General features: G+C 39.1%; 1 protein-coding gene across 6 annotated transcripts in view; it reads right to left on the bottom strand.

Moving 5' to 3' along the window:
* The window catches only part of LOC138019838 (gamma-aminobutyric acid type B receptor subunit 1-like), a 52,193-nt gene extending 31,284 nt beyond the window's left edge, over positions 1-20,909 (bottom strand). Inside the window, exons 1-3 of one of the 6 annotated variants that reach the window (XM_068866764.1) lie at positions 20,616-20,909; positions 19,755-19,814; positions 16,677-16,715 (exon numbers count right to left, since the gene is read on the bottom strand). In XM_068866764.1, the coding sequence (XP_068722865.1) occupies positions 16,677-16,697 (21 nt within the window). In that variant the 5' untranslated portion in view covers positions 16,698-16,715; positions 19,755-19,814; positions 20,616-20,909. Of the gene's footprint in view, positions 1-1,091; positions 2,293-4,366; positions 4,585-12,528; positions 12,547-13,604; positions 13,774-16,676; positions 16,716-19,754; positions 19,815-20,615 lie in introns of those variants that run through there. The other 5 variants (XM_068866765.1, XM_068866763.1, XM_068866768.1 and 2 more) reach the window with 5 other exon arrangements.
* Positions 20,910-27,472: the final 6,563 nt, after the last annotated feature.

Consider the following 27,472-nt stretch of genomic DNA (forward strand, 5'->3'; position numbering starts at 1 on the left):
GGATAAATATAAAGCAATATTTCAGCTCAAAATGTCCATGCAAATTTAAATTGAAGTTGTTAACAGATCGTTAACAGAGTTAACGATCCACAATGTTGTCGAGCGCATGAAAAGATCGTGACTCTTTATGCTTACCTCAATACACACAGCTATCCTTACTGTATAAAATCCACACTTTTCTTTTAATTTGGCAGCATCCTTCCGATGCTTAGCCTTAACTAGTGATCTAGCACTAGAAGATGAGCCAATACAATATAATTGGTCGATCTCCCTCCCACGGAAGGTAAGAGGGAGGGATGCTCGTCGGAAATTTTAAATTACACCCCGAAAGGAGACCAATCTGGGCGTAGCTCAGGCATTTTTTGACCCCTAAAAGAGACCATATTAAAACACAGAGAAATAAAAAATACAGTGACTTTTTTTATGGCAAAGACATTATCATCTAATACTTTCACCTACTGAAGAAATACAAAAGTGTAAATATACAGTTTAAAATTTCTTCGCGCGCAACCCAAAAGGAGACCTTCAAGGCTACATATGATTGCGTTTTGCCAGAGCATCCTACGTGGGATCAAAATCCGAAATTTAGACCCCTAAGCGAGACGACGAGCACCCCCCCCCCACCCCCTCCCCCGGGGGTCTTCCTCAGTCTTCAGTGCCGTATTCGTCGTAATTAGATCTAAGAGAAGTGCCCCGTTTGGAGTTATCTTTTTTATTCATTTCTGCTTTCTCCACAAAATACACAAAAAAGCGCCTTTTGGTTTCCAAGAGTTTTTCAATAACACATTACATGGGAACTCGTATTTCGTGTTTTGTTTTTGGTGTTCAAAGTTTTGTATTTTAACCAATGAAACAATCTCAAAATTTTGCACAAAAACGCCTAATAAAGTATCCGCATTATTTCTGCCGCAGTTTCACCTGTTGTATAAAAAATACAATTGTGAGCAGCTGTGAGGCGATTTTAACTTTTAAGTCAGCTATACTGAAATATTTCAAATGTACGATATTCTTTTCTTTGCCGGTTAATTTCTGCTGTCAGCAGCTTTGTCATTTCCTCGATTTACAGTTCGCGTTGACAAATGATATCTCACCTGCGACCAAACTGTGCCACTATCTCTAGCCGCCGCCGCTTCACTCTCTGTAAAACTCTTCTTTTAAACAAAGCTATCATCAATGTCCTTAATAAAACTGTTGCCTATTGTTATAGCAGAAAGCTTTGCTGAAAGTAGATTAAAATCCGTTGAACACTTTCCATCTAGATCAAACGTCATGGCAAGCTAGGAAAAGAGCTGACATAATTTACTCCTCGCTGAATCGAAATTTTCATAAAGGCGATGCTGTTGCTCGTTAAGAGTCGCCGTCAAAACAATTTCCGTATCTTTGTTGAAATGCAAATATGAACCAGGTGATTTACAAACACTTTCAAAATTACTCATTTTTTGTTAATCTTGAACTTTCAGTTTTAAGTCCTGAGCTCTTTCACGCCCTTTAAATTTTCTGTTAAATAATTTGTAATGATAAACTCGTTTAATTTGAAGCTATCGCTATATTTCATTTCCAATTTCAGTTTAGGATGGTTCGAAACTGGTCTCGAATTCAGACCGAGGCTCTCTGGTCAGAGCAAAGTTTAGCAGTGGTCTACGTGGTTGAGGCATTAGTTTACTATTCGTTCTCAGTTGCCATCAACCAGATTTGTCTTCGGATCAGACTAATGCAAATAGCCAACTGGCGACCCCCTGTCAGTAAGTCCAGTTTCATTTCCATTGTTATTTTCAAATTAATTAAGCGGAGTTCCTGCGAGCTATCTTTAAGCGAAGGGCACTTTTACCAAAAATAAGGCACTTATTAGAGCTTTTTGCAGATTACACACTCCAAGATTGTTTTTTTTTCTTCTATAATTTGAAAAGACCAGCCAGCACCCAAAATGTTCACCACATCGTTTTCAAGTTTCAATTCTTCATTTCATGAAGCTACAAAAGAAGCGACTGTACTTGACGAGTCCATTTTCCATTTTTTTTTTTCATTTCCGGACAACTCCACTGTAAAGAGCTTTCCTGTAATTGAATAATTCTGAAAATGACTCGCTTTAACTCAATAACAGGTCCCCCAAATTGTACTTGAAAGAGAAGGATGCATGAGAAGATTTTTGATGAGCGTGACCAACCTAAACTGCCTATGTCGTGCATTTAGGCGAACAACGCACACCACACGTTATTCAACAAGTTTTTACATTAAAAAAAAAATGACATCAAGTTTAAACTGTGACCTTTTTACGATATCCCGAGATAGATTAAGTTAGATGGTTAAGATCACTAATTAGGGAAAATTACAACCCTTCATACCAAATCATTTTAAGCTTTTAAGCTATTAAGTTTGTGACAGTTGTTTGGCCTGAGACTCGAGAAGCCATTTAAATAGCACATATTGCGTAATCAAATATAATTATCTTTCGGTCAAATAACATTGCAGACACATAACATGCGGACAAATATAAATAATTAAGATCGAATTTTATGAAGGTTTAGACAGTGACGTGCAGAAGATCACCACCAAAGTATAGAAATCCGGCGACGGGAATAAGAATTGTTCTGCATCTCTGTACATTTCTTACCCGCCTTTTACAGATCCGCTTCGTGAAAAAAACAAATTTTAAGTTCAAGTTGGAAAACGTGACCACACGAGAGCAAGTTATGATTTTCTTTCGCATTTGGAAAATCGTTTTTTTTTTTGCTGAATTTAGTTCGGCTACTTTTAAATGTTGAGCAAACTAGAACGATACTAATAATAATAATAACAATAATAATAATAATAATAATAATAATAATAAATAGAGCTTTATTTTCACACGATAAAACAAAGACACAAATAACCTATAATAGATTACAGGGTGTGTTTGGTGACCTAAAGCAGCAATAAAAAGAAGAATATAATTTTCACAAAATTAGCCAAAAATAGATATGACCATTTAAAATTAAAAGAAAAAAAAGCGCTTAGAAGTAAAACATATTGAGGAGATTAATTGATGAATAACTTATATTTCTTTAGGTATGTAAAACTATCTTTTAGGTTTGTAAACCTATCACAAATATAAATATCTATAATAATAATAATAATTAACAAGGCTTAGGAACGTTAACTTGCAATTTTCCACGACGTTTTCGTTGAGGTCGCCATTGCTGTTATTGAAATCCCTCATGTAAGAGACAGACAGCGACCAAACTTCTTCAAAGCTCCAAACACAACAAGCGCATTTAGTATGATAATTGGATGACTGTTATTATGTTTGTGCTCCTTACTATACAGTGCATTAATTTTTTTTACAGTCATTTTGAACGAGTTTTTTAAGCTCCTTGACGACACGTGTTGAAATAAAGAATTGTATTTTTACTATAGTTTACCATGTACGAGCAAACGAATTCTAAAAACAACGAAGCCAACTTCTGGCACCTCGGCTTTCTCCACTGTCATTTCACTTTGAAGTCAAAACAATTAAATCAAATTCCCGCGCAATGATTAAGTCTGCTTTGCAGGAGGTTTTCGTGTCGGCCCTACTCTATCACGAAGCTTCCAAAGTGGTGACTGCCCCTCTTGTTTAACTTGAAAAGCGTTTAAGCGTTGAAAAGCGAGTCTTCACGGAGGGTCAAATTCGCTACTTTGCATATGTAAAAAAAATTACTTCAAGAGCTATTTAAAAAGGATGAAGTGTGGTGACGATAATTATTGTGCCACTGTTGTCATTAACCAGGGAAAACTTTAATGGTCTTTCCCGTAATACATCATAGTAAGGGGTATATAGAATTAGTAAAAGACACGAGACATCACAGTCGAAAGAATATTTTGCTCTTTTCTGTTTGATATTTTTCTTATTGATCACATTTCTTTTGGTTTGGCCGTCATTATCTCATCTTCTCAGTATTGAACTTTTATCGTGGCTTTTCCCATATAAAACTTGGAATTTTCTCAAAAGTAGCTCTGACGTACTGATAGTCAAACTACGCTCAGGAGGCTCAGCTAACATAAATGGCCACCTTCCAGGCGTTCAACTCGATCGACATTTTACTATTTTGTATCATCAGTTAGACATAATTCTAGGAGTCGTACCACTAATACAACGAGTCACGGTACCTATTTTCGTTTCTTGTAAGCTGTATTTTCTGTGCACAAATCACTGATGTACCAGTGATAACCTTTTGTTTCTTTCACCTTCAAAAGTTTTAACCTACGTTTATGGACATTGTACTTTCACATTCTACGTGCAAATAAAGCAGCCTGCTATATCTACCCGCGGTGTTGGTTACTCCAAAGGAAAAAACGTGAAAAATCACCAAAACAGACAACATATAAACAGTAGTTCTAAACAGCCTACCTGCTTTAAACCAAACTATTCCATAGTTGCCTCTGAATTATTATCGGCTCTTTGCCGGGCGAAACCTTTGAATGTTGTAGGCGATAATTTACCCATACAGCGTGATTTTAATGTAAAAAAAAAAAAACTAAACGCCTTTTTAAGTAATTGAGCTAAAAAAAACAATCCGCTTTGATGAATCGTTATCAGAATTTTCCTCACATGACACAAATTGAAAAGGCTCTTAACATTGTCTTTAAGCCATTGACAATCCATATGTCCTCTGTGCGGCATGTATTTTATGCATAATGTTGGCATTATTTTGGAATAACAAAACCAAAACAAACAATACTAAACTGTTCTGACGTTTTCTGACATTTCTACCGGTGGCTTTTTCAAGTAGAAACTCCAAAACGACCGAACATCAGTTCAAAGCGAGTTCAGTCCAAAGTTGTTAACTCCCCTCAAAATATGCTATTTTTTATTGTCATAGAATGACTTTCTGATTATTTTAACTCGTTTCGCATTTTTTTGTGTACTACTCCAACGCCGTTCAAAAATTAACTGGATGGTGTTGATAGGACCTTGTGAGGCTGAAAAAGTGATTTGTGGTCGTCTGCATCCTTCCCACTTATTTCGAAAAAGTCCTCCCAATGAAAGATAATTTTTTTTTTAAAGTGACAAGTGTTTTTGCTCGTACGGGTAGGTAGGCAATTATTCTTCGCGGAAACTTGTTCCCAAAACGTCAAAATAAGGACTAACTAACTCACTCAAAAAACTAACTCACTAAAGATCGCGTCGCGGTGAGTTTTTCCCTGACCTATAATGTGCCTCTAGAAGGAAAACGGCCGGAAAATAATTTAAGGATGCTTATAAATTATAGAAACCTCTGAGTATCAACCACATTTTATGACCACCGTAGCAACCTGTAAATATTTGCGACATTTGTCATTAGAAAGACACTAACAACTTTTTATTTCCCGCACGAAAGCCTTTACCCAAGCTCAGTTTTTTCTGCAAATATGATAGCAACATAAAATTGGTTCGTTTGAAAATGGCTTAGTTCTTGTTAGTTTCTCGTCGTTCATGGTTTTAAAGAGGACGGCATATAAACTGAACAAAATGAAAAGCCTCAGTGGTGGCGGAAAGTAGAGCATTCCTTTCAAAAAATAAATATTGTTTAGCACTTTGGACGGCAAAGTTCTACTCGACAAATCATTAGCATATTTGATTAAATGATGCCTGAAGTGATAAAATAACGAGCGGAAAATAAGATGAAGTTTAACTTGAAAACGAGTACAAAGATGCACGTAGTGACAATGGTTGATCTTGTTCAGCGCTGTGATCATTCTTAATGCTTAGATTTTTTAAAGGAATGCTTATCAACACGGTGAAAAAATAGTAACGACCGCACAGCCGTATTTTGTGATGTTGTTAATCGAGTCAATGACTAGATCTGATATACAGCGGCATAATAACACAGATAAATGATTTTCTCGTCAAATATGTCTTACATAAATTTTTGTTCGCTTACTTTATGAACCAAGGACTCAATCGGCAGGGGCCTATACCCAACGAAAGAGAGCTTTGTTACTTAGGCCAGATTAGACGCCGTACTTTTCATGAGCCGAACCACAGGGAGCCCCGCACAATCTGTTCGTGTGACCGTTTGGAATTTTATAATAAATGTGTTGGATTCACCGTTTGCTTCTTCTGTAGCGATATATCGATTAATATGTACATGGACCAATGCTAATTAAGCGTTGTATTACTTTATCTGCTGTACACTGTCGTTCTTTCACTTCAGAAGTGGAAATTTCATTCAGAGATTTTGAAGATTTCTAGTTCGCTGTTTGCTATGTCTCTCATCAACAGAAGGACAATGGTGGTAAGTAAGCTTTGAACGGCTCCCCGGGGCGATTTTTCCCCGGGAAATCGCATCGATACGCTTTCAAACTTCGCAGCAGAATGGCCGAAAGATTCACTCTTCTTCTCGTACTTCTCGATCGAAAATTCATCCAAACGCCCGGACCAAGACCTCGAAGAAAATCAAAATCCCTTACCTTTCAAGTGGTCGAAATTCACGTGTGCCAGCCTCAAACTGTCCTACTCTAACTCTACCATCACTTATTTCATTCAAACGCGACAAAAACATAGGTAACTTTCTAGTTAGGAGCGCTTTAACTCTGACAACCAACCGGGAACCTTTAAATGTACACGCACACGATGCAAAACTTGTCCTTTTATTTCTAACACGATTAAGATCTCACGACCGAATCGATCCGTTAAATCACCGACCACTTTACATGCATCGCTGCAAATGTCGTCTATTGCATAACCTGCTCACTATGTAAGAAGACCTACATAGGCGAAACAGGGAGAAGATTGGCGGGCCGCTTTCCCGACCACCGAACGGAGATGTAGAAAAAAACGACACAGATGCATCAAAACCACTTGCAAGCCATTTTAATCTTGCGAATCACTTCCACCACAACATGGCAAATTGCGGCCTATCCTTACACCACGGGAACACAGAAAGCCGCAAGAATCTGGAACAAAAATTCATCTTTCAACTAAGTACACTCCATCTTCACGGAATCAATGAACGCCTCTCATGACATTAAATTATTCACAGTCAAATTCATGTTACCATATTTCCACCAATGGCAAAGCTCCTCCACACCCGCACAAAAAACCTACAACACCTACAATTCCTCTATTCGCTCTGACGAAGGGCTAACGCTCGAAACGTCAGCTTTTCAAATCGTTCACGGTGGTAATTCGAACATTTACCAACACGTTTGATTAAACCAAATTTTCCTGTCCTGCTGACTGCCTCTTTCTGATTGGACGCCTTTTGAGGCTGGAAAATGTGAACCTTGTTATGCATTTCAGCCGCTCGGAAGACATGGGATTTTGATTTTCTTCAAGGGCTAATGTAGCTCCGGACCTTTGGATAGATTTTCAATCGAGAAGTACGAGACGAAGCGTGAATCTACCGGCCATTCTCCTGCGAAGTTTGAAAGCGGAGCGATACTATTTTCTGGGCTCAGCCGTTCTTTTCGCCTGGCGTCGGGAAATTCGGCTTTAGCCTGCGTAGCAAGCGTTCCTCTTGGACAGAAGAGCTTCGAAACGATTTTCCGCAAAGTGGCCGCGCGAAAGTTGGGGCAAGAGACTTAGGGGACGCTTGCAAGAAGACCCCCTATTTTTGAAAAAACCCGTTCGCCCACGAACGGGGCTTCTGATTGGTGCAGGACAGTCACAATGATTGACAGCTGACAAATTTTCGACCAAAATGTTTCTTGTTTGTTCTAGCGTGACAAAGACAATGGCGGAAGATGTGGAAGGTGTTGAATCGTGTGTTGAAGCTAAGCGAATCGGTTCTCGGTCAACGCGCCATCTCTTTAACTGTATAGTGTAATGGCCATTTTGCCAACAGAATTCGAAAAAAGCTTATTTTTCAGATGTTTGTCATGACGTGCGAAGTTCGAAATATAAAAAAGGAAGAACAGGCTTCTCGAGTATCATCGTGATTTCTCCATTTCAAAGCATCATACGCGATCAAGTAAGTGGTTGAGGTAAATTCTATGGGAATGACAGCCTGTGATTTAAATGAAAATCTGGACTGCTTGGACGATATCCCTCAGGAAATCAGTATTATTTACGCGTCAGCTGAAGCCGGTGTGGACAATTAAGCGTTTCCATAAAACACTAAAAGCAAAAGATTCGTTATTTAACGAAACTTTGACAGCGCTTATTCTTGACGAAAAGTTTGGACTGGACTGAAGTAAGCTTTTCGTTCCGCTTGCAAAAGATAGTTTATATTTACGCAGGGCGAATGAATAAAATGCCTGCGAACTATCAGAATCCATGTTTCAGGATCAATTAAACTGTATTCGTCAAATTCTCTGCTTACCTTGTCCAATGTAAGCTTGAGTCCTATGTCATGGATTGAGACAAGATGAAGACAATTACGCAGCTCCCCTTTTAAATCTTCTCTTGTTGTGAGAAGGAAGAGGCTCCTTTGTACAGTCATGCGATTTTTTAAAGCACTTTTACTTGCTATTTCATCTACGATTTTGTGACGATTTGACCAAAAACGTACTGTGGAATATCAACCTAGCGAGGACGTTTTCCTGGTACGATTCATTTCGTCAACACCCTGCCAGCAGAGCCTTTCTTAACTCGCCCTCTGTTGAGTTTAGAGAGGCTCTGCTCGCAGGGTGTTCGTCAACCACTCTTCACCAAGAAATATCCAGCAAGTCGCAATGAAATCGTCGCTAGTTTTAAAGTAAAACCTCTTAAATGGTTTCATGGTCAGCTTCTGTGGAGTTTTGCATTTAACGGCCTTACTACCCATCGAACTCTGTACGAGTTATGCTCCTAAATTTCGTATTTTACGAGCGCACGGGTTGCTTACACGTTCTGAAAATTGACGGTTGTTTTCGACAGCTTCTTTCCAACCGCACTGCAAATATCAGCTAGAATTTGTCCGTGAGATTCTTTTGTTTTCGATGGTTTAAACAAATTCTCAGAAGAAACATAATCAGTCATACCCGGCTGAGAAGTTGCCGTTACTAATTTACCTTTTAAATCAGACTGGCAAATTCTGCATTGATCGCTTGGGTGTGTTCGATTCCTCGATTTCTTTTGACGGAAGTCAACTTGTGTTAACATGGTTATCTGTTATTGGCTAATTTGTTAATAAGACGTCAATCAGCGTGTGTCAAGTCAACCATTAAAAGGTGGGCGTTTTTCAAAAATAGGGGGTCTTCTTGCAAGCGTTTCCTCAGTCTCTTGCCCCAACTTTCGCGCGGCCAGTTTCCGGAAAATCGTTTCGGAGCTCTTCTGTCGAACAGTTGAGAAACGCTTGCTACGCAGGCTAATTCGGCTTTAGCACGGCCGCGAATCGGCTTTGATTCAGACGTGGAATCTTTCATCTGCCGAACGTAATGTACAAACCATGTTTTACCTTCAACTTAAAAACCGCTAACAAAATGAATTGGTTTTCTTCGAGTTCGACGTTTGAATCAACAGGCGTACTTTTCTTAATTTGCGTCGGTCGAAACTCTCACTAAGTTCGGCTCATGAAAATTACGGCGCCTGAATCGGGCCTTACTCTCTTCCGAATGAGATACAAGTCCGGTTCATATGTGGGTTAATTCAAGAAATTCCGGCATAAATTTAAACACCTGCAGATGATATCAGACATTTTGCGAATCGATGGCACTTTATGAAGCCGAATGATTAGAAAGATTGGCGAATTTCATGGTGCCCAAAGAGAGAATGAAGCCCGGCCGGTTTGCCAGAAAAGCGAAGCTTAATCTAGTTCAATGACAGTGGTAGCGGGAAACGGCGCCCTTGCATGTGCCAAGCACAGCTCAGAAGTGCACTTATCATTTAAATTATTAATTGCCATTGCCATTCATAGCGTAATTTGTTGCTCATGCTGCCCGCGGGTCCCGAGTTTGGTGATGTGTGAACCCGCCAGCCAAATCAATTTTGCCAAAAGAAATATGTAAAAAAAAAAAATAGAGCATATTACATGGCCGCGCGGAGATACGACATTTTTCAACACGAGAAGAGAAATTTCGTATCTCCAAACGGTCATGTAATATTCTATTTATTATATAAACACCAATGAAATACTAAATCATTTCACGAAAGGCATCGAAAGACGCGATTTTCATATGAAACCATAGCAACAGTGATCTTTTCACGTGTGTGAAAATAACATGTTATATTCACGCGTGAAGATTCACGTTTTTAGCGCGAAAGCTCACTTGGTATCTCATTGGTGTTTATATAGTAAATAGAAACAATAAACTGAATTCATTAATAAAAATGTCACCGGTTTCCCCTCTCCTCAAAAACCAACATTTGACTTGATTTGCGTTAATTGTTAATTTCAGTTTACAGTGTCCTCAATTAATGCTCCAGCGCTAGAACGACTAGACACTGAAAAAAGTTCCTTTCCTTTTCTTTTTCCTTACAAAACAGAAAGCGAAACAATATCAATAAAACTAAGACTATTCAAATGGAATGAAAGCGAGGAGCATTGTGGAAAGCCATAACTTTCTCATGTAATCTTTATTATATTGGTCTTGAAGCTTTGTCTAGTTGTGTGGTTAATGGTCATGATGTAGTGTGCTTTTGTCCGGCACTATGTGGTGAGGCTTTGTCATTATGTGGTGAGGTTTTGTCAATATGTGACGAGGGTTGATGGTTACGCGTTGTGTTTCCATCATGATGTGTTGAGGTCTTTTTTTGACGAGCTGTGTTAGCATTTTATGTGGTGAGGTTCTTTTACGAAGTCCAGTTTCGGCCCCGATATGATTATAAACACAGCATTTCTAAAGAAGACCTCAGCACATCATGTGATGGAAACACAACACGTAACCATCAAACCTTGTCACAAAATGGCCAGATTTGTACTAGAGACGAATCATCCGGCTTGGACGAATCGAACTTGGGAAGAGAACGGCAGTTCGTCCGATAATCCGTCCAGTCAAACTATCTGGATAGTTCGTCTTCGTAGGCGAACTTCCGTGCATAATTCTCCTGGACGGATCATTCGTCTATTTGCCCGTATTTATACACAGACCAATCATCACCCAAACTGTCTAAATTTGCGTAAGTTCGTCCCAGACGGATGATCCGTCTCTAGCATTTATACTAGACAGATGATTCGTCTTGACGAATGATTTGACGGGACGGATGATCCGCGTCTAGTATAAAACGAGCCATTGACAATCCTCACCACATAATGTCAAAACCACACTACATAATAATGCTGCCACAGTACGCTATAACTAGACTCCAAAACGTCAAGACCAAAAAAATAAGGTTATAGTTTCCCATAGAACATCATCGCACTTGGCTAAGCAACTTAAGCGTTGCAAGGGAGTGTTGATTATGTGCTAGCCAGTGAGCCATGCGAGCCATAGCTGCGAGCCATGCGAGTCAACATGCGAGTCACACAGTTATTGGAAGCTAACCGTTTTACTTAATAACAGTTTATCAGCGCTATTTAAAATGGGTGCTTAGACTTAAATGCGAAATTCGCACGGCTCCCATGAGTCGCAGTTTTATTACCCTGAAAAAAAATCCAGGCTTGAACGTGATTCGAACTCATGATCGGGCCATTGCGCTTCACGTGTTCTCCCATCTGAGTTATCAAGCCATCTTTGGGCTGGTCAGTTGAAAGTTCAAGTTAAATCCCAAAAAGAGTTGAATGAAATGATTAAAATCTTACTAACCGAGTGCGAAGGCCGCACTAGGGAACTAAATATTAAAGGAGCTTAAGAAACGACGACGGCTACGGCAGCGACAACGCCAAAAAGCAGTAATATTAAACAATTTATAGGATGAGGTTGAGCATGATATCATGAATTATCAAAACCGAGGTCTGTGTTATCTGCCGAAGCCGAAGGCCGTACTGTAAAATCCCGACCGAAAACTAGCCAATCAGAGTGCTTCATTTAGCCTGAGAATTGCTTGCCACAAAATAATCTTTTGTACATATGACATTTCATCTATTTAAACTGCGGAAAGGAAACGAATTAAGAAAGAGTTGAAAGGGTTAAATGCGTTTAAACTTTGCTTCAACAACCATTCAACATTTCTCTTGTTATCGCGAATCTTGAATGAAGTTGACGCCGTTTGCTACCCTCTTTCAACATTGTTAGGAATGCGCGTGCGCACTAACCGGTCCCATGCCGTATCCATGGTAAGGCAACCGCAGGCTGAATACCAGGCCTCTGGTGAAGCTTTGTTGAATCAATGCTGAATTTGATGATGTGTTAAGACCGTTTGCCACAACAGCGGTCAACATCGTTCAACAGCGTTCCACAAAATCGAAGGGTCGTTTGCCCGCCGGACCTCTAGTTGAAGCAGGCGTGGAGAAAAAGCAGAGGCAATAACACGATCACGGATTCCAATCGCCTATGTTCAAGCCTAGAGTTTTCAGGCCTCCTTGCATTTGCTTACGTTGCCTGCCTAACTGCAATGACCTTTGTAATTTTCATTTCATGACCATTTCGCAGTTTATTAATGTTTGACTGAAATTACATTTAACTCGCAACTTACCAACTCTCCACTGGCTTGATATCTCATTGGAAGAGCAAGTGTAGCGGCGCAAATCGCACGGTTATGGCTCGGATATGGTTAAAGCTTTTACTTACCTAATCTCTCATTTCATCTCCATGTCGCAGTGCAAATATATAAAATTGGAAACAAAAAATCTAAAGATCCAATAAACAAAGCTTTAGAAAACAAGTGTATATATATATTTTTTTTTCTTTTTTAAATTGCGGGCAAGACATCCTGATCACAAAATTAGTAAACCAAAATAAAGACAAAGGATCATCAAACTAAAAATTTGATTTGGCTGGACTTACAAAAAAAAAATAGAATAGTAATTCACCGATATATATATAAATAAAAATTAATTAAAAATATTCATAATTTCTTCCTTTTTTCCTTTGTGATGGAAGATGCAATCATAGTTAATAGAGGGGAATGGTTTGGAAGCTCGGCAAACATCAAAGGAGCAAACAAAGATGCCAAGATTTAGGTTGGAAAGTCCACGACCGCGCACAATCTTTTGTTTTGAACTCATACACTATGCATGAATTACGTAACCAACACGTTTCTATTGTTTAGTTACTCAGTACGGAGTAAACAACTATTGTGTTTTGTGCACGGTCAAGGCCAAAAAAGAGAACAAAAACCTACAACAAAGAAATTTGACGGGTTTCATAACCATTCCCTCTATTAACTATGATGCCATGATTAAGTTAAAAGAAAAACAAAGGTAATACTTGAAACTCACTTTCCGCATAAAATGTAATTTTAAAAAAAAAATTACCAGAGGAAATTGAATCAATAACTCGGGGTGACTTTACTTTACGTCGACAAAAAGTATGAATATGTTTACTTTGAATAGAAAAAACCTTTTTACCAATGTTATAAAAGAAAGGATAAGACAAAATTTTAAAAAAATGTATTCTTTGAGGATTATTAGCGATTTTATCTAGCACTAAAATTTTCTTTTGCATTTTGTCGCCTTCAATTAAAATAGGTGATCAGGTGCATAAAGAACTTAGTGAAAACAATGATATCGCAAGATTAACTCAGTAGTAAAGGAATAACTCGATCTGATAACCAGTGACAGTATAGATAAGCGGTTTGTTTATGTTGTATCTCATTGCCTCTGAACCAAGGACTTAACCGGCCGAAGCCTATTTGATATACTCACTTCCCAATGAGATGCCAGTCCGCCTCCTGAGAACATTAACTCTAGAAATTGCTGCTGGTATGCATTAGAAGGTCCTCTCCACATGCACGTATCTATTTTCGTTTAAAAACACAACTTTTTATTCGCGGATTGGCTTTCCGTCAACACACGGTCGCCAGAGTCGAGATTTTTGAAAACGCCCTTTTCGTGTTTTCGTGCTGATATTGAATTAAAACTGAACTTTTCGAAAACCATGACATCACCGTTATTGGATCCAGCCTACCTCGTTCGCCAGCCGCTCCAAGGATAAACGGTTCAAAATTTTGTCTGGCATGATCGTCAATTGACATTTTCAAAGGTCCATCATCTCATCCAACGCGCGCTCATGGAATAATTGTTAATTATTATACGGCAAGCAATTCTCAGGCTAAATGGAACACTGGATTAGGTTGGCTGGTTTTCGTTCGGGATTTTACAGCACGAACCATTACCATAGACACGGTCCGTTTCCGTATTTTTTCTCTCCACCTCCCGGGAAATTCAAGTCGAGCGAAACACAAAAAGAGGAATTATTTTTTTCATCACAACCGTACAATTAATACAAAGCCAGCGGAATTTAGTTTTAAATGTAAAGGTTACCGTTCAAAGCTCACTGATGGCAGACGAATATTACGAACATTCACCAAATCGGAGAAGATTCCGATCGCTCAAAGAAACCATACCATATAATAAACAACTTACTAACCTCTCCTGCTCGGGACCGAACTGGGGATTATTGGCACTCGGTCGTTTTTGTACTGCCACGACGTTGGGCCGATATTGCCCAGTACGGCCCTTGCGCTCGGTTAGTAAGAGATTAATATGGAGAATTCACTCTCTCATCTCGTTTTCTCTAGCTTTGTCTGAACGGGCCCTTTGCAGGATAGTGATCACATGGTACAAATCCGCCATACTGGGACGCAAATTGCGCACTTGGACATCTATAACAAAGCTAGTTATATAATCTAAATTTTCTTTGTTTTAGATGTTCCAGTGGGCAATTTGCGTCCCCGTATGGCGGTTTTTGTACCATGTGATCACTATCCTGCAAAGGGCCCAGTATGTAAAACGAAAAATACTCAGTTTTGAATGCACTGCGCCCCGGGCGCAGTGCATTCAAAACGTTGTAGGAATAGGAGGCTCCTATTCCTACAACGTCTCCTTTCTTGTTATTCACAAAACGTCCCGTTGCTGCTAAATTGAAAGTGAAATCTGCATGTCTTATCGGTTAACGTTCGATCGCATTTATCGTAATATGCGATCAGGCTCTATTTTAGTTTCGCTTGGTACGTACTGTGGAGTTGGCGAAGTTGCGAGCGACGACACAAGAGAACACGGAGTAAACTGATTTCTTTCGTGGAAATTAGTTTCAAGATGATAACAAAGAAAAGCCGGATTCACAAGAGTGAAGGGATTCAGAATAAATACTCTGTTTTTCACGCTCTCGTTGGTATCTGCTTGACTGACAAGGCGGGTTGACGAAATTTCAGAAATTTAGTAAGTATTTTAACAAAGGTAGTCAACACAATAATCGAAAGACTACGTAATAGTTTTAAAATCGAGGAATGAATTTAAGGACGGTTTTTGAATATGCGGGAAAAGCAGATCTCAAGTTGCCTGTGTAGCAAGCGTTTCCGTTGGGGGACATGAAGATTTTTAATGTATCGAGGTATATCTATGACAAAATTCAATGATCAGTAATTGAAATAAAATCGTCCAAACCTTGATTGCATCAATCCAAAGCTGAATGGCAACAAGCCGATTCTGCAAATGGCCATCACGGAAAGAGGCATAACGCAGAAAAGAATAACGCAAATAGCCATAACGTAAAGAGGAATAACGCAGAGGCATAGCGCAAAAAGGCACAACGCAAAAACGGATAACGCAATAAGGCATAGCGCAGAAAAAGCATAACGCAAAATAGCCATAACGCAGAGGCATAACACAAAGGCCCTTTGAAGAAAGGAGACTAGCTGCGTACTCCGTAAATAATTTAAGCTCTCACAAAAACGTCTATCGTTCAAGGGAAAGGACATAAAATCGCTATCGAACTTTTTCTTCCTGTTTATGCCTCTTTCCGTTATGGCTATTTGCAGAATCGGCTTGTTGTCATTCAGCTTTGGATTGATGCATTCATGATTTGGCCGATTTTATTTCAAATACTGATCATTGAATATACATATAGGTATAACTCCATATTAATGTTTTTTTAATTTTTTTAAATTTTTTTTTTTTGCGCTCACCATATTCTCGCGCGGCCAGAAAAATGAATTCGCTTCTCACCCACTGGAAACGCTTGCTACGCAAGCTACGTTCCACGGCGAACCCTGCTTCTTCGATCGATGCTTTTTTGTTCAGCCTTGCATTTTGCCACTGTGCGAAAATATTACTGCGATTTTCATAACTCTGGGGAATTCATCTTCAAGCGCCAACGGCCAAACTGCGTTTTGGCTTCAGTAATTTAGATATATCGTTTTGCAATGATGATAAGATGATTCATCAACAAATAATCCTCGTTCCCTCTCCACAGTACAAATAATATATCTAAAACCCCAAGTGCTTCAATTTTGCTATTTACACTTCTACACCAACGAATTAAATCATTTCAAACCGTTGTAATAATGGGACCTAACACGTGTTTTTAAACTCGATAAAACACTGCTGCTCGTTTTTTAAACATTACTTAAACGTGCAAACTGTCTAGATCTTCGTTCATATGCTTACTTAGAGACTTGGAACAGATAGTTATGCACGTCGCATAATGTGTTAATTTTTCTTGATAATGGCGGATAAGTCGGCTTTTCGTAGTCATATTTCCATAGATAAGCTTTAAAATCGCTTCCGATCAAGAGATTGAATCTGATTTCAGGCTGTAATTGGTAAAGGACTTTAATGTCTGCGGCGGCAACGTTGACGAAAACGTCATTGAGAGTTCTATTTTCCTAACTTTTTCGTCTTGATTCATACGTGCAAATTTTTCCAAACCTAGCAAAATTATCTAGGAAAATGCACCGGAAGGAGCGATCTTGAAACTTAAAAAATGCTTAAATTTACCTTGAAAAAAATCATGGTCATTTTGATTTTGCAGATAACCTGTGAATAGAAAAATGCATAACAGACTTCATGTCGCTCGTATACAGACCATCCATTGTTCAACGATTTTGTAAAATACCATTTTCATGTACACCAACTATAGAATGAAGGGGTAGTTTCTAAAGAAACTGTGGTGGTGCGTCGGTGGGGAAGTAGTATACAAAAATTTGGTTTTATCAACGGAGTTGATAATGTAAATTGGCCACCGTACAGAGATTCTAAAAGCTGACGACGTTTCGAGCGTTAGCCCTTCGTCAGCCTCTGACGTTGATAAAACCAAATTTTTGTACACCAACTATACACTGACAGTTTACGTCCCTTCACAAATCTTTCTTCTTTGTCGATCTCAACTGCGGCTTGAATAATAAGATTCGTGTATTTAATTTACTTTCCAAACCGTGCTTTCAACAAGCAATCAACATCAAATACTGATATTAATTAACGAAGGCACGGTGCAATCAACATCCGCTGATCTTATAGCCATTTTAATTGCAATTTTAACATTCATTTTGATTCTGACAGTCACAGGGTGTATCCGCTGCCATTGAATGTCATTAAAATCAAGGTTGGCTCAGTGATTATCGGTGAATATTCACCTCCACTTCGTCTCGGTGAATATTCACCGATAATCACTTCGCCTTCGACGAATAATTGTTAATTAGTGTAAATACACAGGTGATTATACAAAATCGCGAGCTCTCATTGGCTCGCTATCTCGGATTATCAGCCAATAATCACCTCGACGGACAAAATGGCTGCCAGTAGTCCTTTTGCCACTGTAATTGAAGATGATTTCGCGTTGGAATGTTTTTTTTTGCTTCTCTTTTTTGAAATAATCATCTGTGTATTTATACTAAAACAATTATTCGCCTCAGGCTCTGTGATTATCGGTGAATATTCACCTTGACTTCGTCTCGATGAATATTCACCGATAATCACTTCGCCTTCGGCGAATAATTGTTAAATATTCCTCGACATGCACCACTCAAATCGATCAAAATTAAAGGCAAGACTAATAAACCTTGGATAACCGGAGGTCTGCGGAAATCAATCAAACTTAGAAATTATTTGTATAAAAAATGGTTGACAACCCGTTGCATTAGTTATTATAATCAGTATAAAATTTACCGTAATAAAATTGTGGCAATTAACAAACTTTCTCGCTCATTATATTATGGTCGGGTTTTTAAAGACTCTCGTAATACTAAGAAAATGTGGGATAACGTTAACCTAATAATTAAGTTGGTAATAAAAATCTACAGCAACCAGTTACGATATCAAATGCTATCAATACGTATTTTCGTAACATTCCAACTGAGCTTGCATCAAAACTTCCCACTACAAATCGCCGTTTCTCGCATTACATGAAGAGAAAAAAGGGTAAATTTCACTTTAATAAAGTCAATGAAGTTGAAGTGTTCTTATTACTAGAAAATATTGATACTAGGAAATCAATTGGGGTTGATAAGGTCCACCCTTTGCTGTTATCTTCCGGTTCGCTGGAAATATTTAAACCATTGACATATATTATAAACTTGACACTTGAACAAGGTATCTTTCCTGACAGTTTAAAAATTGCCAAAGTCATCCCGATTTTCAAACAAGGATCTCGTCTTTTGTGTAATAACTACCGGCCTATCTCAGTTCTTCCAGCTCTAAGTAAAATATTTGAGAGATGCATTCTTAATCAATTAACGTTCTATTTTACTATTGAAAATATCTTGATACCTAACCAATACGGTTTTAGATCTGACAACACTACAACTGACTGTTTAGTAGATTTAATAGACGAGATAACATTAGCCCTTGATGAAGGATGTTATGCTGTATCCCTATTTTTAGATCTAAGTAAAGCTTTCGATACAGTCAATCACTCGATTCTGTTGTCTAAACTAAATTTTTATGGAATCAGAGATGTTGAAAACCAATGGTTTAGGTCCTATTTAATCAAAAGGAAGCAAAGAGTGTATGTTAATGGGGCTGAGTCTAGTCTTCTTTCCGTAAATTCAGGAGTGCCACAAGGGTCGATCTTGGGTCCTTTTCTTTTCTTAGTTTACATAAATGATATAGTAAATGCAACTAATTATTTTTCCTTAAGACTATTTGCCGATGATACCTCCTTGACTGCGACTGGTAGGGATCTCGATGCATTGCTACACCTAATAAACTCTGAATTACCCGCTATTTATGACTGGCTATGCTCAAATAAGCTAACTTTAAATTTAACTAAGACAAAATATAGTATTCCAACCACGGCAAAAACTTAATTATAATTTATACACCCCTCTTAAACTAGCGGATCAGTATCTTGAACAGTCTCACAGTGTTAACTACTTAGGATTAATTATTGATTGTTCCCTATCATGGCACCATCATATTGATTATATTAGTAGTAAAATCGGTAAAAGCATAAATATTATTGCAAAATTAAAACGTCATGTACCCAACAAATCTTTAACAAGTATCTATTATGCACTTATATATCCTTATTTAACTTATGGCTGCGTATTGTGGGGTAATAACTACGAAGCTGCCATATCTCAAGTGGTAAAGCTGCAAAACAAAGCTTTAAGAATCATCAATGAGGTACCACTTCGTGAGCATATTACTCCCCATTATGTTAATCTTGGCCTAATTAAATTTCCTGATATTGTGAAGTTAAAAACTTGTCAACTATTTTATGATCTTATCGTAAATAACAAACCATCAAATCTTACTCTATCTTTTGTATCTGAGCAACATAATTATACTACTCGAAGCACATCCTTACAGTATCTAAATCCCAGTTCCTTTAGAACAAATATAAGGAAATTCTGCCCGACAATTATTGGATGTTATTATTGGAACGATATTCCTCTATTCATTCGAAGTTTGTCAAATAAACATCTATTTAAAAGATATCTTTTTCAGAATTATTTTGCTCAGTACTAACTACTGCACCCCTTAACTATGTGTTCCTCCTTTCCTTTCGCTTATTGTAATTATCTTTTATCTTAAAATAAAATGTAACTTAATTTAAAGGGCATCTAACTAGTTTACCTATATCGTTGCCCTTCTCCGTTTATTTCATGTAGTGAGCTTTTTAGACCTTGTAATTCTCTAAGTAAATGGGGAAATAAATAAATGAATGAATGAAATGAAATATTCCCACGCAAACTAATATAAGGCGATTTTCAGTGAGATTTCGAGGACCAAATTTCTTTAATTCTCTTTCACCTGAAATCCAAAACGCTGATAGTGTTGGGTTATTTAAGAAAAAGCTTTAAGGATTTTCGTTTCTTGTGATCTTATTTACTGCATGGTTTTTAGTTGGCGAACTTTGCGTGTGCGTGAGTGCGTGTTTAAAAAGGAGAAAAAGTCATTACTGTTAGTTCAGCCTACTGCTCTATCTCATTTTTGAGGAGCTCATATCAAATACGACTTCTGGGTTCTTTATGAACTTCCTCGCCACTAAATGTTTATAATAGCATATTATAATATTGTCATGATAATACTGAGAATTGTGGCAAAATAAACTGGTTGTTTATAGCTCTTGACAAACATCCCTGGTTTGCCTATCCGTTTCGTTTTTGCAGCTGCTTCAAGATGAAATTCTCTATAAAACTTAATCATGCTGAGAGCTAACCAAAAACACCCGCAATTTGTTGCAGAACAGCAAGACCCTGTTGAATTCTGGAAACCATTGAAAATATAATTTGTTTTACAACAGGAACGCCTGGGCGAAGTGCTATTAAGCAATAAGCTGTAAGATGGTTCAAACTTGAATTGTAAGCGGCTGAGCTTCTTGTGACAACGTTTCAATGATAAATCTTGGACAAGAGAGCAACGCTAAAAGTTGAAAAGAAAGCAACCGATCCGAATACAAGAAAAAATGAACAATTACGAAATAACACCCCTCACCTCCTCATCGGTTGGTAGTAAGGGCGGTCGTACCCACTGAAGAAGTCGATGCTAGATTCAGCTGCAACCGTCTATTTGTTGAGCGACGATATCGTTTGAATATAACTTGCAATGAATATCCTTGCTGTAAATCATACAAAGTAAACACCTCAGAGACGGATTCTCCCAGACATAATAAAAATACATTTAAATGAGCTACAATTCCAAAGCCAATATAGCTGGTGTCCGGAATCTCTAATGTGAATGTCATTCTTTTTCAAAAAGCCGACTGAAATACGAACGAACGTGGTTAATTTTCTCTTGTTTACAGACGCAAACCAAACTTCTGCTTAAAAAAATACTCTGTTGTCGATTTGTGACATCTCAGACAAAAGATACGTTACAAAGGATTTCCGATGAATAATCACATATTGTCAAAACAAGATTAACAATTTTACGACTCTTTAGCTGGGACGTTCAAATTAGGTCTTCCTTTCTTTGCTATATTTCAAAATCTTAGCTCCTCGTAAACCAATCGAAAACTCAAGTATTTCGGGGAAAATAGTCGTCAATCATTATACACGTGTTTATGAACTCGTAATATATCTGATCTAAACTAAAACAGCTGATGATTATGAAGAGATGCGAAACCATTAACTGGAAAGGAAATTTATTGCCCAGAGGAAAGAAATGGATTTATGCTGAGTGAGACATGCTTAGTTAGTTATTTCCCACGTTGCAATTTGGGCATTTCTGTCATCCGGGATTTTCTGGAGATCATTCACCATTTGTGCAAGCTAGGCGGAGGCTGATTCAACAGAGTCAAATCAATTTTCCCTCCCCACCCTCCCTATTCTTGGTTTTCACCCACGTGACCTTAGTCCTTGACAACCGTCGTTAACCGCCATTGTGGAGCCCCTCGAATCGTAAACAGAGACGCGTAGAGAGAGATGTGAGTGAGTTGTAGTGCGATGGTTCTCTGTATAATACCTGGCTGTGGAGTAAAATCTGGAAACAAGGAAGGTATTAGTCTATTCCGTATACCTATCGTTGTTGATAAGAACGGTGAAAGTTATAAACAGCTAACAGAAGATCGCCGAAACGCGTGGATTTCACAGATAAGCCGAGACGACACGAAATCGAAAGACTTTGTTTCTGGGAAGCCTGCCTTACTCTGGGACAGATACAACGAACAAAGGACAATTTAAAAGCTTTCGCAGCGATTGCCTCACGGTTTAATGTTAGATTTTAACTTTAACTTTTTACAGGTTTAGAAATTACAGCTTTTGCGGTGATTGCCAGTAACGGCTTTTGCTGTGAACTGTTGTGTTTTATCCTGTAAAGCTTTCGCAGCGATTTAGCACGCGTTGGTTCAGGGTTTTAGGGTAAAAGGCGAGCGAGTCAGAATTTTTCGAAAGTTGGCTTTTTTTCGATAAAGCGTTTCTCGGCCGGGTTTCCACCGATGTCTTCCCAATTCACACCACCGAAGCGCTTGAACCCTTCGAACAAGTGTGCTCAATTTCGACCGATTAAACCACAACGTCGCGGAGAAATTCATCTTCGAAAATTCATCTCATTAAATATGCCCGATGGAAATGAGGTGCTCCGGTTTTGAATATTTAATGAGGTGAATTTAACCTGAGTATCAGGCGTTTGTGATACTCAGGTTAGCAAATGTCTAACTCGGAGGCGTTTTATTCGATTTCGCTGAAATTCGACAGGCGAATGCGAGGGGTGGAGCCCCCAAATTGACTGAGTTTGAAGGAAATCGGACGAATTTCGAAGGAAAAAAGCTTCTCACCTTCTCAAGGTGAAGGACTGAGACCCTAATCGACCAAGTACTTTGACAGAAGAAGAGGGAAATCATCGAAACAAAGGGAATGAGGAGGCCTTTCCTTCTCATCTGGCGGCCATAGCAGTTAGCGAAGGTATTAAAAGAAATCCAACTGGAAACTGATACAGATAAGGTCGACGCCGAGTGTCAAACTTCCGAGTCACCTTCGCCACAAACAACAACAATCTTGCCCGCGATTTCCTTCCCTTGCTTAAACGGACGCAACGAAACCAGAAATCATCTGGTTGTACGCTTTCAAAATTTTGAAGGCCTTAAACGGCTTGTTTGTATAGTAGCTTGTCTCTAAAACTAACTAGGAAAGCAAGTCTGAGACTTCTAGAGGAGCCAAACTGATCGCTCCGTATGGCCGCTGGGTCTACGCAAACGACAGAAAATCTTCTTCAAATAGCGCTCTCGAACGTGGCTTTCGAGGTTTTTTTTGCGTAGGATGAAAGTACTGGTACCTCGTTGAGTGATTTTGGGTCGCTTTCTTGGGAAATATCCATTGGAAAGATGAATTATTTGAAGACTTCGAACGTGAGCGCTCAAAATGTCATACATTTCCCTATAACCAGGGGCACCAGAATGGCGGAAACCTAATTTGCATAAGGTTATGACGTCAGCTGAAAACCGAGAATTTTTACTTTCTTGTAGATGGCGTGTGCCCCCTTTTTGGGTATTTCCTAGGTTACCATGCTGATTTTCAATAAACGGCCTAGGCCATCAGGGCTTGGCCAAAATATCCCAAACAAATGAGGTATTATTTGTGTCCCAGCAAACGGAGCTCGCCCAGAGCAATGCCTTGCCAACAATATCAGTCAGATTGTATGGAGCATGAAGCAGAAATGACATTTTGAGGAAAAAGCTGTCATGTACGTTGAGGTAGTTTCGTGTTTCATTAACGAAGCACACGATACGATTACTGTTTTAACAAGCTACTACGGGTGGAAACACTTATAACTAAAGAATATTTTTTTCGCGATAAGTATTCATATAGTTTAGCCAAAATTATCGTTAAAGCCCCGTGCAAACTAAAGTTGATAAGGGGGCAAACAGACGAAACAACTCCCAATATTGTCGGGAGTTGTTGGTTTTGCAGACGTCACAGAGAATGGTGTTGGCAGTTTTGTGCAAACAGGAAGAAACAATTCCCAACAACGTAAGGACATGCAGTGTGTTATGGGAAGGATACAACCCATAAGACTTTGCACACTTACAAAATTCGGCTGCCATCTTGTTTTCACGCTTTGCTGTCTCCATGAACTGACCATATATAATGAGCGTGCGTAGCCCCAACAATGTTGAAAGAGCTCTGCAAATGGATCCAACATTTGTTGCGGCGATCACGGAACAAACGAATGTGGAGAATTGTTGGCTCAAAAGTTTGACCAGTTTCAAATTTCGTGCAACAACTCCAAACAACACGAAAACAACATGCAACAGAGTGTGGAAACGGACGTAACATGTGACACCTAACAATGTTGGAACAATGTTTGCCAACAATGTTTCAATGTTGGGAGTTGTTGGCCAACCATGTTGCGTCCGTTTGCAAGGAGCTTAAAACTTAAACAATGGAAAATCTACATTTACTTTGACACAAAATAGCACTTTGGTGCCTGAACACTAACTTGTCGCAATTTATATTTACCCCAAAACTAAAAAAAAACCATTTTTTTTCTGAATTAAGACAACCGAAAGGAACATGCAGTTTAACTTTGTCACATGTCCGGGCTGAATGCCCACAGAACATTAGTCATCTCTCAGTGTTGTTTCAGTACCTGCCACACAAGCGTGATGAACTTTTACCTGGTCTTCGAAGCGAGATAACAAGGAATACACGGGGACGTGCCATAAATATAGGAGTTACTCCAGCCACTGCCTTTGTTCGACTTTATCCAAGCATGAAGGGTAATGCAAGATGGCGATCAACTGTTGTAACAAAACAGAGACGGAACTCGTTAATTATTTTTCCATCGGAAACAAAAAGGAATAAGAATCTTAAGGCCAGTTTTAAACGTAGCATTTTACATGTGCCGAATCTAATGCAAATGAGAAAAATATAGTGTTTTCGCTAATTTGCATTAGATTCGGCACATGTAAAATGCGACGTTTAAAACGGGCCTAAGAAAGATGCTTGAAATACTTGGCTCAGTGAAGCAAGGATGAGTCCCAAGAGAAACTAACTTGCACTGGTTTACGTAAAGAGATTATAAAAGTAGATTATAAGGTTCCGGGCGTATTGCAGCGTCCAACTGTAAAAAAACTAATAAGACAACAACTGCTCAAAAACTTGACTATGAGGCCCTCAACGAGTAAGACTTTTAAAATGTGATGGTTTTCGCAAAAGCCTTGCGTTCATTCATCTATATTCATAAATTTCAAAGAGAATTTGAGACCTCTGTAAATGCTCCACTCCACTCCAAACCTAACGGGTCAGTTGCTCAGAATTGCTTGAACGTGTTAAGGGAAGGAAGTGTTTTAACTGAAATTGTTGGGAAACCTCAGATTCAGGTTCATTAGCAGTTTAGTTGATAACTCACCCATAAGCTGCTTGTCACCTTTTTGTCCTAGTCGTTCCGGTATTCACCTTGCATGCGGCCAGGCTTCATGGGAGAAGATAAGCCAATAAGCGAAGCGAGCCGAGTACCCCGCTCGGTCTCATTTTGGTTTCGCCCCGATCATCTGTCATCTTAGCTTGCGACTCTAGACTCTTCATTGCATCATTAGGAGAGGCTTGCTTTGATCTGTTTTTGAATAGCGTGCGTCAAATTCTAAGAGAACTGAGATCTCCCTGAAATCCATTGAATTCCTGACTAAAGCAATTTTTTCGCGTGCATAGCCATTAGCTGAACACTGGCGCAGCCTTCCTAAGCAGGTTGCAGTTATGCTTTTATTCGAAAGGGTACAACGACGAGCATCAGAGTCTGTTGTTATAAGAAGAGACTAAAGCAAGAGGTAAAGCATCACGAGCAATGTGAACAAATTAATCTCTTAAGAAAGCTGCCTTCTATCCTCCTTGACGCAATGCTACGCATGGTCATATTGAAGTGCTTGAAAATACTATACCTCTAGTCAAGTGGTTCCCAAGCAAGTCAAAAAAATCTGACCTGAACTCAGGCTTTCACAGATACCAGTCTTTCTTTCCACGGGCTAAAACTAAATGGAACTCGTAACCTGGTTTAACTTGTCTTAATTCAGGTTAATGAGGTTTCACCACCTGGGTGTAGAGGGTCAAAAACTCCAATAATTATATTGCCAGTGTGCCCTCTACAAGGCCAGGGAACGATTTCTCGAAAGTCCCGAAACTGCCAGCCACTTGTTTTAAAAAGCTGGTCTTTTGACATGATTTTAAGATAACAAAAAGTAGAATGACGATGAAGTTTGATGAATCAAAACCTCCCCGTTCTTAAGATACAGAGGAAATTGTGACAATCAAGAAAAGGTGCAAAACGTTTCAGGCCCCAGATTTCAACAAGGAAATTCCATGCCTTGCTCTTTGCAAATGCGTGGATTCTTTAACGTCCCACGAAAGTTATGAACAAGGGTTCACTAGTTCACTGCATCGTACTACTTGATAACTTCAATTCAGCCATTTCAATGGACTTTATCGCACTTGGACATTTTCATTTCTAGCAGATCAAGATACCACTGTGCCTTAAGACTGCCAACAACTGGTCTGTATTTCCAGAGTAGATTCATTGTAGGCCAAGTAAATAGGCATCCAAATAGGCACTTCATGAAAACCAAGCATATAAGCATCCAAACAGGTACTTCATGAAAGCCAAGAATATAGGAGTCCAGTTAGGTACCTCATGTAACACAGGCATACAGGTAATAGTCGTCCAGGTGGGTACTTCATGTACGTCAAGCATGTAGTTACCCAGGTAACTGCGTCATGTAAGCCAGGCATGTAGTCGTCCAGGTGGGTACCTCTTGTAACCCACGCATGTAGTCAGCCAGGTGGGTACCTCGTGTAATCTAGGCATATAGTCACCCAGGTAGATACTTCATGTAACACACATATAGGCATCCAGAAAGATATCCCATGTAAGTCTGACATGTAGTCGTCAAGGTGGGTGCGTAATGTGATCTACGGAAAGAAAAATGGGGGTCATTGAGCATTCAAGAGAGTAATCGCTGCGAAGTTCTCAAAGCGATTGTCTATTTACACTGTCACGCCATTGCGTGACATTTTGAAGAGCTGGGTCCACAGATATCCCATGGTCCCACACGCTTTCACGTTCCTTTTTTGTGGAAAATGTTTGCGCCTTTATCATCGTGTTCACTTTCGTGGTCTGCGATGAATGACGTGTGCGTGACATGCGCGAAAAAATGCGCAGTAGCAATGAGCGCGAACGTCCTTGAGAAATTTGAAAAGCCATATCGCCATGAGTTTAGGGAGGTGTCCTACAACTTATCAGCATCTTTAACTTCATTTGAATGTCCAGTAACTTTGGCTGCTCTCTCAATGTGTCGCCCTGATTTTCTGCGTCTCGCGGCTACAGCAACTGTGTTTCTGTCCTGTTTGTTATTCGGCTCACGCTTGGAACTCCCATACGTCAATATGATATACATGATAAGCACAGAAAAATGAATTCACTCGCAAACATTGAACCTCTTGCTCCTTTGGGATGCAAAATCTGAAACTACGTACTGTACAGTACAATACTGTACCCGAATGGGACTGGCATGCAGACAACTAAAGTGGCAAATTTTGATTACGTAATGGCAGAGTTGGGCTGTACTCGGCTGATGGGGAATGATGAACGTGAACATGCGTGGGTGAAAACGTGGCACCGTTGTGTGCATGTGATTGTAATTTCTGAGAGGTCCTTATTTTGCTCAGAAAATCTACAAAAGAATCTACACAGTTCGCAGGGCCTCATTGCCGGTTCACTTGTCCACAAAAAACGAAGATTCAACTAGTACTGGAACAATGTTAAGGCATGTCAGATATCGCATAACATGACTTCCGAATGTGTGTGGTGTGGCACAGAGAAAAAGTACAAATGCCTTAAACGGCAAGGAATCAGTATGTTATAAG

Source organism: Montipora capricornis, chromosome 10 (assembly GCF_036669925.1).
Source record: "Montipora capricornis isolate CH-2021 chromosome 10, ASM3666992v2, whole genome shotgun sequence".
Classification (NCBI taxonomy): Eukaryota; Metazoa; Cnidaria; class Anthozoa; order Scleractinia; family Acroporidae; genus Montipora; species Montipora capricornis.